General features: G+C 35.3%; 1 protein-coding gene across 1 annotated transcript in view; it reads right to left on the bottom strand.

Moving 5' to 3' along the window:
* LOC118194593 (apical endosomal glycoprotein-like) overlaps positions 1-21,464 on the bottom strand; it is a 49,430-nt gene that overhangs the window by 25,954 nt on the left and 2,012 nt on the right. Inside the window, exons 2-4 of the mRNA XM_035365766.2 lie at positions 10,895-11,025; positions 3,302-3,416; positions 698-829 (exon numbers count right to left, since the gene is read on the bottom strand). Coding sequence (XP_035221657.1) covers positions 698-829; positions 3,302-3,416; positions 10,895-11,025 — 378 coding nt within the window. The remainder of the gene's footprint in view (positions 1-697; positions 830-3,301; positions 3,417-10,894; positions 11,026-21,464) is intronic.

Raw genomic sequence — 21,464 nt, forward strand, 5'->3', positions numbered from 1 at the left:
GTATCGAGTGGGTGGTCTCGTCTAGCGAGTCAATTCCTGCCGAGCTGACCGAGTTGACAGCCGGGCAGCGAGTGCCGAGTGCACCGAAAGTGTCTCGTAGTGTATCGTGGTTAGTGCATCGTCGAGAGAGCGTGTTGAGCTCTGGGAACGACTGAACGGAAGAGTCGAGAGCTGTGCTCTGCGTGTCGTCGAGTGCATCGCGAGTTGTAGCGTGGAGAGTCTCGAGAATACGTGGAATTCCGAGAAGGACCGAGCAGAGTCGGGAGCTGTAATCTGGTGCTTTGCAGTAAAGCTGTGTTCACCGTGATAGCCTGATAGTGTGAAAGCTGTGTCGCTGATCGTGCCAGCGTGTTTATAACAGTTTGACGACTGTAAACAGGATTTTGGAGCTGTCCGATTAATACCGGCTAAAAAGAGTGTTTGGATCCTTCATCAAGTAGTGTCGTCATTATTCACTCCAAATCCATACAAACCCTGTACGAACGTGAAAGAAGAAAATAGCGTAACAACTGATGTCAGAAAAAGGAAAAAACGGAACCATATTGTGTTGTGTATAAAATGTTAACTTGAAATGGAAACTTCTGAGAGCTCTATGTATGAGCAATTTTTTTTTTCTAATAGCACAGTTAGATATATTCCACAATTCAAAGAAATTCTGAATGAGAAGTTTGCATAAAAAGAAGAAAATGAACTTTACCTCCTTTCCCAGTATGATCAGCTTTTGGACCAATTTTCCAACTCGGTATTTTGCCTAAAGACCAAGTGATGGGGGAGAAGTTGTTATCTGGATACCAGTCACATTCGTCTCTATCAAATGTGCAATTCAGAGCTGCAAATAAAATTAAAAAAAATGATATCGAAAGACTGTTACTATTCGCATATATTCTAAGCATTTTATCTGAAACAGTTCTCAAACAAAATGCTTCGTGGAGAAAATAAAGTTGGCTATTTTGACAACAGTAAAACGAAATCTTTTATTCAATTGAAACAAAAAGTTAAAAAGAAACTCTTATTCATGAACAAAAAGCGCTGAAAATTAGTAAAGTGATCGCGTAAATAATTTAATATAAATAATACCAGAGATTCCATTTTGTTTTATTAAAGATGCCAGAAATACTCTCATGGAAATAAGCAAACGTTTGTTCTTCCTTGTTACGTTGTTGATAGTAACGGCGTGGTAAAACTACTAGGTAAAAAAAAAAAAAAAAAAAAAAAGATAAAGATAAAACGACAAATAGATAAAGATAAAAGGATAAAGATAAAGATAAAAAGATAAATAAAGATAAAAGGATAAAAATAAAATATAAAGATAAAAAGATAAATATAAAAAGAAGTAAAAGTATTGGCGATATACCATGAGTCAACTGGTAATGCCTTCCCATATTACTAACCCTAAAACAAATTGCAAGCTTTATAAGAGTTTGCAAAGAAAGGTTGAGGAGATGAGCATTTAAAAGCTTTCCAAAGAATCTAGAGTTTGCCTTTTATGGTATATCATGATATATCACCGGACACTCCGCATTCAGTATTTATAAAAAAGATTGCAATATAGTTTGAATACAATTCGAAATTCACAAACTAAACAGAGAACAGTTGTTTTGATGTAACAAAAATAACACATAATGAGATAAATACTATAATAAGTATTAGGAACACAATGTAATAATGAAATGTAGTAATAATACTAAAGAAATGTTCATGGGGTCAAATCATTTGAGAATAACATTTAAAAATATTTTGAGTAGGGATGTGAGAGCTTAGGCTTTGGGAATGCAAAAATTGGGAGTATAGGAAATAATTTTGACAAGAAACCGACGAATTTAAAAAAGGTACTTCAAATCCTGTGCTGCAGCAGGTTATTAGAGTTTACAAAGTTAACAAACGGAATCGTTATCGTTTTGAACATATTCACAAGATGTAAAATTTCATTAAATTTATGCTGCATGAGGAATTTATACTTCACAAAGACGTAGGCCGTAGAAAAAAGTCGTTTTATATTTTTTTAACTAGGGTACTGATGTTTGTCTTTAATTAAAAACCTTCAGAATGCCAGGAGTTCAGTTTGTAGAGATTTTTTGTAATTATCCTCAGTTAAGGAGCATAAGAAAGTGCAATAATCAGAGTTCCCTGTTCCCCACATTACAGATGTCGGAGTTTACCACATTTGCGTAGAAATAGGTGGGGATCATAGGACTAATAAGGAAGTCAAAAACTGTCATAAATAACCTCGGATACTCGAAGAGTCACAGGGAAGATACTACCAATGATTAGATGACGCTACAGAAAACCGAATTACCGAAAACCATGAATGACTTACGGAGGACAGAATACCAGATATCAACTCTTGTCCTGGCTATATAAATTTCGGGAATTCAAGTCCATACTCAGGAGACCATCTAAGCGGGAGCAACCCCCGCTGTGTCCTCCTTGCTTTATACAAAGCATTGGATGGACAGTGTGTTAGACAAAATTAAATTTAATGACAGCTTTTGTCCCGCGCAGTCGCTTCAATTATATTCGTATGGGTGTTCCATCAGCTGTGTCATTATCCATTAGAGAACCGAATGTGGCCAAAGCACTTAGGATAGCCCCAACACCTAGCAATGTTGCGACCCCACAGACAAGGGGCAGACAAGACAATAGTATATGATCCCTGCAGAGCCTGTACCATGCCCTGAATCAATGAAGGTTCTTGGATACTGTAGTGGTTATCCTGGGGTTCTACCAGATTAAAGCGGCACTTCTCAGTGACCTGAGCGAGTCCCCGGGGGGCGCATGACATGAAATACAGCAAGTGAATCCTAGAACAGAAGAAAATCAGTAGAAGAGTAGCCTAAGTTCCTGAGAGGCTTGGAGAGAAAATAAAAAGGTGTCAGTATAGGTGTCGAAATCTGATATGGAGGTTCTAATCCTGAGAAGACTGATTTTATACACTCGCGGTCGAGACTGCCTGACTGTAGATCCCTGCAAGTAACTGCAGGTAACAGCTTTACCTGCGTCGACCCCCGGCGGGAAACCTTACGGAGGGCAAAATCATTTCAGGAACTTGATGTGATGCATAGTGATTAGAAAAGACACATTTCTAGAAGTTCGGTTTAATTATGCCCTTTTACGCTTAATCTATATTAGAAACTATGGGTTAAAATCTGTATGTATCAGTATAAAAAGGGCATTATTAGCATAAATCGAATTGAATATAATTTAATTAATGTTTCTTTCAAATGTAAACAACAGAACGTGGAGGTTAAAAACAAAGAAAAGCATATTGATTTGTAAATTCAGAACTTAATCTATTACGTACATTCAGTATATGTCTTTGTAGGATCACAGTTGACGTAATTGATGTTGTCAATAGCAATATTCTCATCTGATCTGTTAGAGATAAGGGACGAACTCAGGTAACCTCTGAATTCGATCTGCAATACAATAAAGAAAATTAATAAGTATATCAAAGGTAGATATTCAAATATTTAGAAAATACGACGTAGAAATTGTAATAGAAAAGAAACTTCCTGTAAAAAAAGTATCGCTAAAGTTAAAAATATTATAATATCTGAAAATCCAAAAGACTGAGCTGTGATTTTTTTTAGAATGAATTAAGATGAAGTTAAGGGATTTCGGTTTCTGGATACATTTCAAATGATATACAAAATAACTAATTCTTCTAAATTACATTTAGATAATGATCTTTAAAGCAGGTTAAGAATTAAAGCAAATAATAACTTATTTCATAGAAGGAAAAGGTACGACGCATGTTAAGGTAAACAAAAATGTTTCTTATCATTAACAACAGCTAGTTTCTAAATATGTATATTACTTGCATTTTTATACTTTATCTCTGAGATGTCCTAAAAAATACATACTACTTTAAACCAAAATAAAGTAATAGTAGTGATTGCATCTTGTGTATAAGCGCATACATTCTTGAAAGCATGTTTCTCATTAAGGTAGAGTTAAATGGGCGCATAGAAATGTACAATTTCTCCTTGATCCACATTAAATTTCAAATCTGAAGTTTCATGGACGTAATATATACTGAAAAAATATTTATATTGGCAAATTTATTTTTAATATGTTGATTGTTTAATTTTTAACATTAAATATTGACATTAACACTCTGCAAGACAGTCTCAAATATTTAGAAAGTAACTTTTACATAAACGTAACTATTAGCTTGAAATAATCTAAGCATTTATCACAGAACATATTCCTAAATATTTGCTAAATAAAAAAAAAGACATTGTGTGGCCCCGTGTTCTAATACAGATTTTAAATTATCCCTTGTATGTAAAGAAGCTGACCAACTTTGACTTAGGTGCAGGTCCTGTATGTTAGCTACAGCAATAATCTGGGCAATAAATGACCGGTAAAAGTAATGTTTGGACTGTAGATTTAATGTCAAGATCTCGAGAGTAAGCTAAATACTAAATAAAGTAATCTTCTAGAATATCCAGATAAGATATACCAAATAAAATAATAGAGAAGAATAGAAGGGAAGATTTTTGTATTCAAATCTAGCAAAATTAAAGATACTAATCAAGATATTCTTCGTGAATCTGGGAAAAGATGTGTTATTGTAAGAAAAAATATTTCATAAAGTTGTAGGGATTTATATTTATTTTAACTAATAATTTAAAGTTTTATTTGAAACTTTCCTATAAGCCATCATTCCCCTAATTGTCAGTGCCAGAATAGTTAAATGTTGTAGCGCGCGTGAACAAATGCAAATTGTCTATTGAAGGAAGTAGTTAAAAGCCGAGTTTTGGTAGAAGAAAGAGAGAGTTAGGTTCTAGCTGCCGTCTCTGACGTAGGTACGTTTGCTTATTGCTGGTTCAAGTGGCTTAATTGCATTGCTTTGCAGCCACTAGTTTAGAAGGGGGTTGGAATTAAGGGATCTCGCTGAGCCCTGTAGGCTATGCTAGGAGAGTGAAGCAAATGCTGCTCCACTCCCACTCTCCAAAAAATATAGTTAATAAGTTAAATTAAAACTTACTATTTACTTGCCTTTTTAGTATTATTTATATATTTTTTATAAATACAGTACAAAGTCCATAATCCGGACGTCCATTATCCGGAATGATCTATAATTCGGACCTCAAAACCCCAAACTTTACGTATGCGCGCGTTGAAAATGTTTAATAAAGTAAACAAATAAATATTAAGCTTTTTTTTTTTTTTTTTTTTTTGGTAAAACTTGATACCTGTTGCCTTCTATGCGGCAATAAAAGTTATGCACAGCGCTTGTTAATATTTCAACTTTTAGTTTCAATTATCTGACTTTCAGTTTAAGTAAAGGCGAAGTTTGTTAGCGTCGAGTTGACGCATTGTAAATCTTAAAGAGTTAATAAAGGGTACGTGAACCCTTCTTTTGTGTAGTTTCGTGCTACTCCAGCATACAGATAGAAGTTAACCCACCTCTACTTTTGTAAAGACAAAGTAAAAGAAAAAAAAATCACTTTAAAATAGTTTCTTAATGCTATGAAATAAGTGATCTCGTTTGAGGAATAATACACGCTTTTTTTTTTTTTTTTTTTTACTACAAGTTATACACGCTAAAAGAACACATTCTTTCGTTATCAATAAAATGAGTCAAAAAGAAAATTAGAAATTAAAATTTTAAACGTTTAGCTTGTAGGGTTTATATTTATTTTAACTAACATTTATTTTAAGTTTAAACTATCTTTCCTGTCAAGCCTTACTTTCCCCTGGAATTGCCAATGCCAGAGTATGTAAATTTTAGTAGAACGCGGAAGGATTCGAATTGTCAGCGGAAGTAATCTGAGTTAAATAGAAGGGAAACGAGTTCGAAAGTGTGCTTTCTTGCTTCACGAGCGTGGAGGTGGCTAGTTAAAAATTGAAGAACCACGCGTTTCGGCCTGTGTGCTTGCCTCGGCAGATTGTTAATCTTTCAACGTAATATTCAGAAGTTTGCTGAATTATCAGCGGTATCATATAACGCGGTGAGGTTAGTTACGTTTAGAGAGCCTCGTAGTTAGTTACTTGTTACTATTCTTTTTTTTTAGTTTCTTATTTTTATTTTACCGCCGGGTCGGCGTAGTTTGTGAGCGTCAAGAGCACGCATTTGTAATTTCTAAAGTTGAATAAAAAGGGATTTAAGCCCTTCTCAAGACTTTGTCTACTTTCCAGTTCTCAGCAGTCACCACTATTGTTGCATGCAGGTTAGAAGCGCGCAACATTACAAGCTCTTGGAATTATGTTTCAGCAAGAAATATCGCATATAGACAAATAATTACTGCACCAAATTCTAAAAACCACTTGAAAATTTCTCCTAAAAATTCAATTATTTATGTTTGACTTTTGAATTAGTATTTGTTCAGCGTGTTATTGTGTCTTAATTATTTATGTTGCATTCAATTTTACTTTTATGTACCTATGAAGGAAAGGAATTAAAAAAATTATTATGGTTTAATTAAAAGAATGCATAAAAATGTTATTCTACAAGGAAAAGTTAAACGCAGTATTGTTTGGTTTACGTTCGGTTATCAACTGAAACATTGAGAAATTCTCCTTTTGTGAATTCTTGTATTGCTGCGGCCTAAATTAAAGTTTAGTAATTGTGAGGATAAAAGTGCTGTTCTATTTTCGGAAATAGTTGCTAATGGCATGAAATGTCTCGATGATAAACCATCATGTTCGTGTACCAAAATTGCTAAAAAAAGATCTAAAAAGCAAGTTCCAGATAATCCTGATAATGCCGATGGCTTCGTATCACCTAAGAAACTTCCGAGGCATCTTAAAATATTGAAATCAAATGTTGAAATTCACCAAAGTATTAATTTTGAAGTGTTAAACAACATCAATATTCAGAATACTGATCCTAATGTTAGTATTAATGCTATTGATAATAATAACCCTCATGGATGCAACCTCAATCTCACAACCTGAAAGGTTCGTATTAAACCGATAATGATAATTCCTTCGATGATTTTTTTTAGTACGTCAAGAAACTTAATGTTGATACTTGCATGTTTGTTTAATACAGGCATTTCTGGTGAATTTCTGAATATCTTTCCCGCTTGTCAGGGTAATCATAGGAAACTTACTCATTACTTAGCGAGTAACATGATTCAGCACTACATCGTACGCTAAACCTGTTAAAGTTGTTCTAAGAAGCTTGCCCTATGCTGATGAAATCAAATAATATTTATTTGAGGAAGGCTTTAATGTGATTAAAGTATGTCCCATACATAGATTTTGCACGAGAGTTCCGATGCCTCTTTTTTAGGTAAATCAAGATGATGTTGATAAAATTTGCGAAATTAACTGATGTGTTAAACTTCGAAATAAAAATTGAACCTTACAAATTCAAAGGCGGTCTGGCTCAGTGTCCCAAATGCCAGCACCATTATCATTCTTCAAATGAATGCAAACCATTACTCATATGTGTTAAGTGTGGATTAGGTCATAAAATTTCTGACTGTACAGCCAAATGGATAGAAAAATCTCCACTTCTGCAATTGCAGCCAAAATCAGCCCGCGAACTTCAGATCGTGCTCCAATTTGAAAGAGGAATTTGAATAACCCAAGCGTGCTTAAGCTCAGCTACCTTGTAATTCTGACCAGCCTAATGTTCCTTCTAGAGCTCCCAAAAGCTTCATGGCCAAGACCAACGGAGCTGCGGTGAAATCAGATAGTGGCTTGTAACTAATCAGTTCTGTAGTACTTCTGAAGCCAACTCTACTGACGCTGCCCCTGAAGTCAGAAAGCAATCACGCACCACAAATTCGACTGCTGTTCCTCGGAAGAACACAAGTATGACAGGAACATTCTCTGACTTCATAAAAATCATTAAGGAAATTAAGGATATTTTTCGCAGAATTCTCTCTTTTTAATGTGACTTAAACCTTTGCGGACAGAGCAAATGAAATTCGGAGTGTCCTCTCCCCTATAGACAAATAATTTGTGATTTTCAGTAGCTTTGAGGACATTTTTAGTGGTGGAAATATGAAACAATGCAATGGTTATGTTAGGCCCATATCACACGGCGTTTGTTTCACACGAACCACTATTTCGGACAATTTTTATACCTGCTTTACTATTGAAAGGACGACGTGCGACTTTTTCCTTCCTTTCCAAAAAAATTGCAAGTTGTTCGTTTTCAACCAATCAGCTATCAGCTTCGAATGCTATCAGCTTGTTTGTAATGGGGAACCAGTTTCCCCTGCGTTAACCCCAAAGCGACCTATGGTGATTGGCTGTTGTGACAAAGCAGAAAAATTGTTCCAAACAGTTGTTCTTCCGAAACAAACCGACGTGTGATAGCAGCCTTATTAATTGAACGGCGTTTTAGTACCATCTTCAGCTTTTCGGAGTCTACGTCTGGAAATCTTTGTGTTATAATTAATAAAGACTGTAAGTTACATGTGACCTCTAATTCCTGAACTTTCCCATTTCGTGGTGATGTGTTCTCAAGGACATTTTTCAATGAAGGTAAGCTAATTAACAGCTAGCTACTTCTGGTGTTGTACTGTTAGTAAGAATGTACAGTACCTATTCTGCTACATTAAAAAAATATATTTTTCCTTTTTCCTAATTTTAAAGTTCAATTCTGTTTGCCTAACGTTAAAGTCCAAAATTCCTGAAATTCACACACATTTTCAAGCTTTATCACTCTCGTATTAACAAATAAGCAAACACAAATCAAAAACTTTAATTAATCCTAGCACATAAAATTTAACACCTTCTTAAAACAGTAAGTTATACGAAATAATAAATTCAAAAAATGAGTTACCGATTCGATCCTTCACTAAGCAGAGGTCACGGCACCAGTGTTATATTTTCTTATTTCACGTGAGAGGATCGAATAAACACAAAAAAATATAAACTTATCTGTTAAGACATCTTGATGTGGGAGGACTCGTATCTTATCAAGCGTTGATGTCGGCCGGGCTCATCTTGACACTGGTTCTAAAAGGGTCGGCGCCAATTCCCACTGGAGAACAGAAACAGGAGCACTGCTGCCCAGGATGGCTATCCGCTTGGTCCTGAAAGTCCTATGTCAACACGCAGGTAACTCGTTCAAATTTCGCCTCTTTACCAGCACGCCGCAAGGAAGAGGGTTTTCAGCCTCAGGTCAGAAACGTTGTTTCTAGGCAATTACGGCTCGCCTGTTCTTACTCATCCCAAGAGCAAGCTTCACGAGTAGCGTCCCAAGTAAGTTCCACCCGCCAGTCAGTAAGAGAGAGAATCCAACTCGAATTTCCTTCAAGCCAGTTTTCAAGAGCAACGTCCACAAGTCCAGCAACCCCGAAAGTCAGCGAATCCAAGCGTGAGTGCGTAAGCGAGTCAATCCAACTCGAATTTCCTTCGTCTCCTTCACAACGCGGGCTCCCACTATGGCTTCACTTATCGCCCCCTTAATTATGGCAAAATCTTCGTTTTCAACTCCAGAATGCGGAAATAAGGGTGATCGCGCATGCGCGCCCTTCTTCACTTAGCCAACAACCGGACCCTCAATCGCCAAAAACCTGAATGACTTACATTGAAAGACAAGTAGCAACCTTTGACCTTTCTGTCACGTACTTTCCTCTCTTAAGGTCAACTAACAATGAAAATTCTTTCTCGAACATTCTAAAGGACAAAGCACGCGAAATCATGACTTGGCAAAAATTGCCTCCCTTTCCCTGCTTCTTTCACAATGAATAAAAGTTTGTACAAGATTTGTAAATAAAAGAAAATAAATAATATTCATTTAAACTAAATAATATTTCCAGAAGCATCTGTTTTCCCCCAAAATTAAAGCCTTAAAATAAATAATTCATAATCAAATAAAAATTAAGATTTCCATAAATCATAAAATCATTCACCTAATTTTTATAACGCTATCAGATAATTTCTCTACATAACAGTACCATTCTGAGTGACATAGCAAAGAAAATAAAGTTTTAGTGCTTTTTAAAAACCCGAATGCGGAGCTAATCAAAGCCATCTGCTAAGACAAGTAAACACTATTTTCTAGGTCTTAATTGGATTAAAATATTAATTTAGATTCTATTAAAGCGAATTTTCACTCACGTAGGTATAGAAGACGGAACATGATTCGGATACTTTAATTGTTGGTGATTATATTTAGAAAGGCTAATACCCTTTGAAAAGTGAGCCTTTTCCATGCAATCAATAATAATTAATTTAATGCGACGCTTTGTCAAAAATTAATCTTAAGCTGACGATAACTTCTGTTGTAACAATATTTTTCTAATTACAGTAATTTTGACTCTGCTTTTACCGGGGGGGGGGAATGAAGTAGTCTCTCTAGTTAACACACACATATTAAGAAATGAAGCTCATGTGTATGTATGAGCTTGATTTGTTGAAGTTGTTTTACAAGGAAAATAATTAAACAATAAAACTAAGCAGTCGCATTTTTTTAAATATAAAGTTAAAATTTTAAGTTATTAGTTATTGAAATAAAACTAACAAAGCTCATTTTTAATGCAAAAAAATTAAAATTTAAAAGATAAGGAATAAGTTGTTAAATGTTAGGCTGCTCATCTCACATAGATAGGAATTTCAGAAGGACATTTTAGGAACAAAAATATTGTCTTACATTCGAGCCAATGCGGTATTTTAAACGTTTTTAATAAAAAATATTTAAAAAAATTGTTTCAAAGTTTTTCTGGGTGAAGTTCAAATACATGAGAACAATTAAAATATCCCTCATATTTTTATGCGAGTCCAAATATTAATTTCTTCAGTTTTACTAGTTGCTATATAAGTTTAAAAGTCTATATAGAATTCGAGAATAAATCTTATCTAGATTTAAGAACTTCTGATTCTTTTAAAATGTGTCATTGTATTTTATAAGAAATAAAATTAAGAGTTTATCAACACTTATTTCCTATAATTATTAAATATTTTTATCTTAAAATTATACCATTTTTCCTGCAGGATAATTTCCAAGAACAACAGAAACAAATTGCCAGTTTTTTCCAGTATTCATCCTCTGTTTGAACTTTTCAATGCTCCATTTATGTCCAATTTGGCTCAAAGCCACAGCCAAATAACCTGCAAGAAATAAAATTGCATATACATTCAGTTGATAACTCTAGTAATAAAAGGACAGGAAAAATGCATGATATAATTTTAAACTTATTTAACGCAATGAAATACATTAAATAAGTAAAATTTTATAAAACTACCTCTTAAATTACATAAGCACTATAAAATAAGAATTTTTTTTGTATTAAAACACTTCGCCATAAATCAAAATTGTGAAAAAGAAATTAAGATATACTGAATGCAATCATTCTTATATATCTCTCCTAAAGAATAATTTCTGTTGCTTCTCCAAATTATATTAGTGACCTACTAAAATACGTACGTCTGAGTTCAGGATTTCGTTTGTAGATCAAGTATATTATAAGTTCCAAAATATTACTTTTTAAATAAAATTCATCTCTATTAAATATAAATACATAATATTTTAAAACGTTTATAGTATTTAATACGTACGCATATATGCAGTAATAAGCATGAAGCACAGTACAGTAATAAAGAAACACACAGTAATAAGCATGAAAAGCATGAAACACAGTACAGTAATAAGCATGAAAAGCATGAAACACAGTACAGTAATAAGCATACAGTAACACACAGTAATAAGCGTGAAAAGAAATTTCAAATACTATCAACAAATTTACAGAATAAGAATAATTAATATGTATTATTAATAACATCATAGAGATTTGTTGATCAATGAAGGCCAAGTGATTCAAATTAAACCTGAAGCTGTTTTTTTTTTTTTTTTTTTTTTTTTTTTTTTTTTTTTTTTGAGGTTGAAACTCATTTCAGTTCCATAAAACTTTTAGCTATTTGAACACTTCTACTATCTATATACATGAAGTGCATACAATGTCCTACCACTTAATCACTCCATAAATAATTCAGGATTATACTTCGAGTGTTATAAATGCTCACTTTTAGAGTAATTAGGTTATTTTGAAGCAGGAGACTCGAAAAATGATTAATGCTTTCGCCGGGACTCGAACCTGGACCTCTCGAATACGCTCCAAGTGTGCTACCGTTGCACCACTAAGACATGCGGAAAGGAGGGAGACAAAATCTTATATACTCCCTCTTTTGAAGGGCGACTGGGGATGAGGGGACCCAGTCGCCAAATTCTGGCGGGAAGAATCATCATCCACTACCTTTTAGATCGGGCGCCACTGTACAGTCATTTGGTTACTTTGAAGCAGAAGACATGAAAATGAACAGTGCCTTCGCCTGGACTCGAAGCTGGACCTCTCGAATACGCGCCGAGTGTGCTACCGTTACATCACGAAGACATGCGGAAAGGAAGGAGAAAATACCTTATGCACGTAGGTCCTTTTATTCATGGAAAATCAAGTGGGTATCAACAAAAGTCAGTATTGGACTCTAACTTCCTTCCAAACAGTTTGCAATATGGGTATTGCGTGGTGAAGTGTTAAACAGAAAGTTGTAATGTATTTTGAAGAAAAAAGAGTTTGGTGGAGACGAAAATATTTTCATGCATATTTTAATGTTATGCTACGTAGAAGTGTAAGGCACACCTATTACTTAACCTAAGTAAATGTGTATTAGCCCTATACACTAACTGGAAAATCAACAACATTTCGGCCTTCTCGAATCGTGATGATATTGTGACTCCAGCCAACACTGCAAGTTCTGCCGTTTTTTTTTCGGATATTTCTGCATACTAAATGCTGTTACATTGTCAACTTATTTTTGTCATTTCATTATATGCGATTTCATGTGTTTTTTCAGTAATTAGTTCACTATAATTACATTTCATGATACATATATTGTTAATACTTTATTTCTTTTCTGTGAAGGAGCGCCAGTGTACATTGTACCTGTATTTAATTGTTTTGTTTCGCTGTTGGAGAATTTCTTTGAAGGTTAATTTACACTGCATAGCTCTTGACTTCTAGCAGCTAAAACGTCCATAACCTTCGCAATTTTATTCCTTAAGTGTTTATTTTTGACTACATATCCTAGGAATGGGAATAAATCCTCTTATAAATTCAGCTTCTTTACATTAAATGAAACTGTTAATGGGCAGGAAAATAAATAATGTTCAGGGTGACCCATGCACAGGCATCAGATGAAGAGTGATTTCTTACATAGGGGTACGGGGAAAAGGGGACACCCGAGATAAACCACTTGATATGTCTGGTGACATGAATGGGGGCAGAGTCAACTTTAAGCAACAGACTGTTAACTCTTCATGTATTTGCAGTGTCCCATCATTGTTGCCATAATTCTTTAGTTGTATTTTGTGGTTTTAATCTCAGGTGAGAAGCTGGACAGGGGATGCTTATTTTCATGGGATTTATTCCCCGTGCTGCCTACCTGGTTAACATGCCAGCTTCTTCGTTTCCCTTGTGATCAACCTGGGCTTGTATCCAGATTACAAAGAAATGTTAGTTTTGGACATTGAAGGACTTTCTAAGAATTTCTCGACCTAATGGTAATTTATTGTTTATGTTTGCGAGTACATAAATTGCCGAGAGATAATCTCTATAGATATGAGTTCTTCGTCAATGCCTTCGTTGACTGCTTGCAGGATTGTGAACATATCAGACTAAAATACATTATTCTAGCTGGATCCTGAAGTCTTTTGTATCATGATTGTTGATACAGAATTTTATAAGACATCGTTTTCCGTTGTTTATGGCAGAACCTTCAGTGTAGGATCTTCGTAAATAATGTTTGGTATCTATTCTGTCTTAGGCATAGTGTGATGTTACCGTATATACCCGCGTATAAGTCGACCCCCCACTTCGACATAAAAAATTCGTAGAAAATAAGAAACCCGCGTATAAGTCGACCCCCCACTTTCGAAATCGATCGAGAAACTTCCAAAATTTTTTTTAAGTACTACATTTATTCAAAATCATCTGAGGGAAAAAAAGTAAATATTCGATAAAAAATACCTTGGTAAATAAACAAAATCAAAGTCCTTCAACGTCCGATTCATCATCAGATTCGCCAAACATTTCATAGAACTCTTCTGTCGTCATTGGCTATATCCAAAACGCAGGATAATTGGGGAAAAATCATCGTATATAGTAACCATTTAGAATTTGTTCCGGAAAAGATTCGCGTAAGTAAAATCTATCTGCATTTTCCCTTTTCAAAAGTTAAAAGAAATATTCAAAACTGTTCAGTTATTGCATGGAATATTTTTTTAAATTTTGGCGTGTACGCACGCCTGTTAACAAAAGTATTTCATGGATGAACAATAACTATTATAGACTTATGCGTACGTAAAAACTATCTGCATTTCTCTTTTCTTGGCGTGTTGGCGAAACTTTTTTATTGCTCAATATTGATCGGTTGTTCGGGGGCCGAAAATTCTTTGGTTTAATCGAAACTTACTCTAGTTAAAGTATGAAACTCTGTGATTAATCCGTCACATAATTTAAGTCATGAAATTACTTCAAGTAAGTGACTTATTTGATAAGTCGTCCATTTTGAGTGCGGGAAGAAAACAACTGCATTATATAAAGAAATTTTTGAACTTTCGATTCTTTTAATTTTTTAGGCCCCCGCGTATAAGTCGACCCCCCACTTTGAAGTCTTTTTTTTTTTGTCCAAAATATCTCGACTTATACGCGGGTATATACGGTATTTCGGCTAGTTGGGTGTCTTTCATATGGATGGGTCCCTGAGGTGTAGGGGCTGGTAGCTACTATCTCATTTTTAATTTGACAATCTCTTCTTAACTGGAGAACTAAAGTCTTCGCATATTCCTGCTCCGTAACTAGGAACAAGGGTGATGTTGCTGGCAAACTGTAACAGTGCAGAATTTGAGGCACATTTTGATGCAAGATCGGCTCCTTGAAAACAAGCCATTCACAAACTGACTCAGCAATTGGACCCTCTATCTGTATATTAGAGAAAAATCGACGGCGCTCATCCATGGCCACACATCTGAAAATGGCAACAGGTCTCGCCTTACACAATAATGCATGCAAACTGGAGCCTAGATACACAATATAAATGTTGTTCTCGATTTCCTATGTGATATGTTTAGTGTATGTGTAATGTCACACAGGTCTTCTCAGTGTAACCAAGAAGGGTGACAGTGGCCCCTGCATAGCCCAGATTTTAGTTCAAATGATTTCTTTTTCTAATAAAGCCTGAAAATGTCGTGCAACTCTAGGCTCTTACCATGCAACTGTACCGTGCTTCTTCGTAGGAAGTGTGGTAGAAGGTTGTGATGAATGCAAGGATTCGCTTTTGGGAAACAAAACGGTGGATACGTTGAACACATTCTAAACTCGCGTTCCATGCTCAAACAGTGAACTATGCAAAGACTACAAAACCACAGGCAATACCACAGTCACATCGGGACCTGCCATCTTTCGTTCCAACATATCCCACACATGTTCTATAGGATTCAGGTCCTGAGATCTAGTAGGCCACGGCAGATATTGAGTGATTTCACTCTCTAGATAACACCCAAGCTCTATGCTGGCAGGCGTTATTATCTATACATATTGCGTCAGTATCCATTGCATCGATAAAAGGACTCACAAGAGGGTGTAGAATTTCATCAGGTTATCGGAAAATTGTTACACAAACACCATGAATCACACAGAGACGGTGTGACCGTTCATTGCTATCTCAGAAAGTACAAATAATCTTCTTCTCTGTAATGATCATTTTCGACAATGTTTGGCGCCCGATAGAGTATCCCTGGCTCTCGCCATATCATTGTCGTTCGGGAATCGTTCTGGATGCTAAATCGAGACTTATCTGTAGAAATACTTGTGTCCAGCTGCGATGTTCGCAAGCCCAGTCCAACGGCGCTCTGATATATGGTGATGGGGATATAGGAACATAAGCAACAGGCCTTCGAGCGTATTGTCCACTTTCATGCAGTCGACTCGACACAGTTTAGCGGGATATGGGTCGTCCTGCAGCAGAGAGATGCGACATCAGTTCTGGTGCTGTTAGTAATCTACAGCGTTTTGCAAATAGCTACAATAAGCGATCGTCTAGCGTTGAGGCAATCCTCCGGCGTCCAGACCCACGTCTTCTGCATGGGTTTTGATCCCTTAGGTAACGATTCTACAGATTGTTGATGATACTACGATGCTCATTCAGCTACCTCGCAGCAGCGAATGATCATGCACCAGCTTGCAGCATCTTGACAGCTCTCGAATGCATTTCATGGTGAAAATGGTGTTTAGGATCATGTTGTCCGCTTTGGCTATCTTGGATTACACATAACTATTGCTGCTTGCTAACTGACGCATAGGTCTGGTGTGACTTCGGGATTACTTTTTAGACTAATTTTGGTTGCCTTCTTGCATTCGACGATGCAACCTCTATCTGATAAATAAATTGTACATTTTAATTCCCTTTTTACATACGCAACTCTTCTTTTAGCGTTTTTTCAGAAAGAGTTTATGAACTCCAACTTGTAACACAGGAATTTTAAGATAATAATTATACCAGTTGTCAGGGGTAACTTCCACGCTACACTTTCTCCAGCATCATGCCATTAAGCTCCTTAGATCCAATACGAAATCTTATTGCCTATCTGACGAAGACATTTGCACATTTATTTTTAAACTGCTTGGAAATCAGCACATAAAAAATAAAAGAACAGCAAATGACTGCACATTAAACACTATCTAAAGTGTTTTTAACTAAATAGTTTTTAATCCACTTTACAGCGAAATTTAAGAAAAGTAATTCAGTTTGGAATATAAGAACGCTCATTTGAATTATTTCGTATTTTTTGTCATGTTTTTGTAAACTCTTAAGGCTACACCAACTCCAGCATTTATTTTACGTCCATCGGTAAGAGAAATTGCATCAGTTATTTAAAATATTATCTGCATGTAACACAATATTTACAAGAAAAAATTAAGACGAACATAGAAGATACGTATATAGGAAGGACGTTCTGAACATTTTGACTGAAGCGTACTATCTAAACAAAAATTGAAAAACTTTTAGTACCACCACTACGAAGTACTACTACCACCACCACCCTTGGACAAAGCTCAAGTCGCATAAATTTATGAGTGTTCGAGGAAAAACTCAATCAGGACGTTGGTGTTTTAATTTTTGAATTTAATAGTTAAAAATACTTTGCTTCTTTGCGTACCACCTATTTTGCTCTTGCGTACCACCGGTTGAGAACCTTTGATCTAGTCATTATTGGATTTGACAAGAAAATATAACCTCTTTAATAAATGAAATGTACTCTCTCTTTATAATTTTAGTATTCAAGATTTGGAGGTATAAAGGCAGAGTATTTCAGACATAAAAAATAACTTCATGATCAATTGTCTTTATAGCCCCGAACAATTCAGGACAAACGTCTTCTCTGAATTTTCTCAAGTTATGTACACTTTATTTTTGTAGTAAGGGTATAAGGTATTTCTCCCGCCTTAGTGTGCCTTCGTGGTGTGGTGGTCTGCACGCATGCCGCGTATTCCAGAGGTCCGCGGTTCGATTCCCGGCGAAGGCGTTGCTGATTTTAAATCTTTCCTGCTTCCAAAAAGTACCTAATGTCTCTACAGGTAAAGGTAAGAGTATGGGGAGACACCAGCGATGTACCATAGGTCAACTGATAATGCCTTCCCATACTAAATCTTTGAAAAAAAAGGGGGGTGTAATTGCAAGTTTTATAAGAATTTGCATAGACTGAAACTTTTCAAAAGGTCTAGAGTTTGTCTATTATGGTACATCGTGGAATTTCACAGTACGCCCCGCATCCAGTATTTATTAAAAATAATAGTGTAGGGCACAAGTAGATTACAAAATAGTCGGAATACAATTTGAGATTCACAAGATAAATGGAACATCTGATTTGGTGCAACGAAAATAGGAGATAATCATAATGAAATAATTATAATTAGTACTGGCAACACAATGTTAAAATGAATTGTTATAATAATGCTAAAGAGGTGGGTGTCCGTGGGTTATTTCAAATATATTGGTTTATTGCAGTTTACAAAGTTCACGAGCGGAGCCATTTTGTCCATAATAACAGCATGTAAAAGTTCAGTAAGTTTAAACTGTATGTGAACTTAGACTTGACAGAGATCTAGGCCGTAGGAAGAGAGTGGTTGCATAATTTTCTGAAACTTTGGATATTGATGTTTATCTTTAATTAAAAACCTTTGAAATGCCAGGAGGTCAGTTCTTGGGGATTTTATGTGAATATCCTCAGTTAAGGCCTATTGCAAAGGCGTTGCTAATTTTTCCTCTTTCATGCTTCCAAAAAAATACTTAATGTCTCTACAGTGGCCTCGAAATATAAAGGGTGATGGATGATGATTCTGCACATCCAGGATTTGGCGATTGAGTCCCCTAAAAAATCCAATCTCTCTTTAAGAGAAGGTGTATATAAGGTATTTCTCCCGCCTTCTTAGAGTGCCTTCGGGGTGTGGTGGTCTGCATACTAGCTGCTTATTCCAAAGGTCCGTGGTTCGATTCTCGGCGAAAGCGTTGCTAATTTTTCATCTTTCCTGCTTCCAAAAAATACCTAATGTCTCTACAAGGGTACCACTATAAACTAGTGAAGCGAAGGAGATAAACAATTGCTTGTTTTTGAGTTTTAAATTATTTTTCAACGGAAGTATGTATATATTATATATATTTACGAAATACTGTTCATATTATGTTCATGATTATCTCTTTTAATTAATTATAATTATTGTTTAGCAGTTTTATTTATGAAGTATTAGTGATTCTCAAAAGAATATAAAAGTACAGACCATTTAAGTCTTTTTCACGTATACTTGAAAGATGTGCCATTTGTTTTTCCACCGGACTTTATTATTGAAGAAACCCCTGTATTTAATTACACATCTTTAGGCAGTAAATTACTTCGAATGTCTTAGATTTTTCAGCTTACAGTAAATTTATTAGGATGTAAACTAAAATAATTGTAGAAATATGTCCAAAACAAATCATATCATGATCATTCAACTGTTGCGAGCCACAAGCTGGTAGAGATCTAACTAACACCAGATTAGTAGGAAGATATGGGGTCTATTTAAAAGAACAACTCACAAGAATTTAAACAACTACAAGTAATAGAACGGCGACCACATAGATAAATCCCATTCTTCTAAATGCGCCAAGAATATTGCAGATCATTGATACCGTTCACAGCATAATTTGCTTAAATCCTGAACTTACTCTTTGGCGAATTCTGAACTAACTCTTGATTTTAATCCAGACGGAATCTGTAAGATTTTACAGCGCTTCCTAAAAAAGCGCTCTTAAGTCTTCCAAAATGCGTTGCCGGCGTAAATTACAGATGTCCCCAAGTTGGCGAAAAATCGCCAAATGTCATCAATTTGTCAATAAAAATTCTAGTTAAAACCCGAAAGTATCTATCTATATATCGGCTTATAATCGAGCTAATTTCCCAAATTTAAAAGCTGATCTTTCCAGAATTATAAGATCTGCAACTTTACACAAGAAATAAACATTTATAAACACGATTCGTGACCATATATGTGATTAAACGAAAGTACATTGCAGAGTCATTAGGTTTTTTTGAAGTAGGAGACGTGTAAAATATGCGTTCCGTCGCCGAGACTCGAACCTGGACCTCTCGAATACGCGCGGAGTATGTTACCGCTACACCTCGAAGGCCTGCAGAAAGGAGGCAGAAAATACCTTAGAACACAAGGTTTTTGTTTATTAAGTTTGTTACATTTCGTTATGTAACCATTTATTTATTTTTTGTATTGGCCTGTCCTCTCATAGCTATATAGCAGGCTTTCCCTGCTAGATGGGTTGGGCCAGCTAACTAACTAAACTAAACTAACTAACCTTTAAACACTCTGCCCGGTCTAGGAAAGCCATAAGGCGAGCTTGGGCTTGCCAGGAGGGTGGATTGAACCATACCTACGTGCCAACCTTATACACACTAATATTAAAAACATACATGGAATAAACAACCACAACAAAAAAATATTTTAAAAATGCGTAACATGGCTAATCTTCCATAAGCTGGGTAAGTTGGCGCCAAACTATTTTGGCCTTCAAAATTTGGTGAACTTTTTTGGCGGCAATGAGAGCAGTAAGATGCGATTTTTAAACGTAAAGAAAATGGTAAATTTTAACTTTAGTTAGTAACTAGTTTGTGAAACGCCGTTATTTTATGTAAATAGAATAGTAAAATGAGATAATAAAATACTAGATGAGTAAAATAAAGGGTTAATCTTTGGAATATAGTAACAGGTAGTTTGGCGACATTTTGGTAAGGCGATAAAGGTTACTAGCTAGGACTTTAGCAGTGTACATGGATAAAGTCAAGAGTGTGCGCAATGCCATTTTTGTACAATTCTAGGATTTTTTTTTTAAGTGAAAATAGGTCGACGTGTACATGGATACCGCTTATGTGCAATTCTTAAAAACGCGCAAGCAGTTTGTGATTCTGCACTTTCTCGCAATTTCGCACCTAATCTTCGTCATGATTAAGCACTTTTGTTCCATAAAAGTTCTAGCATAAGCGTAATTCGGCGAGCAGATTGTTGGAAAAAAATGTTGAGTTAAAAAAAAATGCCTTTACTTCGTGAAAAAAAATGGGGTCCAAACAAAAACTAGCAGGTTGCTGTAGCAGGGTTGGTCGCCAAATTTTCGCCAAAAGATCGCCAAGTTACCATAATCCAAAGATTAACCAAATAAAGTCCATCAGCAAGTAAAAACATAGTCCTGTCTATGTAATTCATGATAAAATACAATATATGTACAATACAATATATACTATGTAATACATGAATAATAAAGTAATAAAACAATAAATTGTATAACACTTTCCTCGGACTTCAAATTTGTTAACCAAGTAAACGTAATCAAATTCACTAACAACGGATGTATCATAAAGTCACTAAAATATACAAGTTACTATCGTCGTGGAATTCAACACGCTAAAGAATTTTCGTTCAAAACATTAAACATTCCACATCTTTCGACTGCCACATGCAAGAAATTAAACTAAAAAAAAATTAACTGGCCCAGAAAACATTAACTAAATAAAATTAAATGAAAAAGTTCATAAATTATAAACTTCACGCAATCTGAAATCCAAATTTCTCACACTAACAACAGCTTAATCTCCTGCAAATATTAAACAGTAAACTCTTAAAAACAAACACAGTATTTCAAAATTAATTTCACAAAAAAAATCTCATGGCTACACTAAACTCGCATTCATTACAATCACCGAAATAAAGACCTGAATGATTTCTGCCGAAGCCGAAATATTATTATTTCTTAGCAATTCGTTTTTCGTGCTAAACACTCAACTCAGATCCAGCTACTGAGGGTAGTTGAAATCATTCATTCAGGTTCTCACAGTGGAAAGCCTATAGCTATTGTCCATTTAGACGTAGCAAAGGCTTTCAACAGATGTTGGCATATCGGAATTATCTTCAAGCTCATGCGACTTGGTATTTCGGCCAATTTTGTGCACATAA

This window comes from Stegodyphus dumicola, chromosome 11 (assembly GCF_044657685.1).
Source record: "Stegodyphus dumicola isolate Sdum_Otavi_A_Nest chromosome 11, ASM4465768v1".
Taxonomy (NCBI): Eukaryota; Metazoa; Arthropoda; class Arachnida; order Araneae; family Eresidae; genus Stegodyphus; species Stegodyphus dumicola.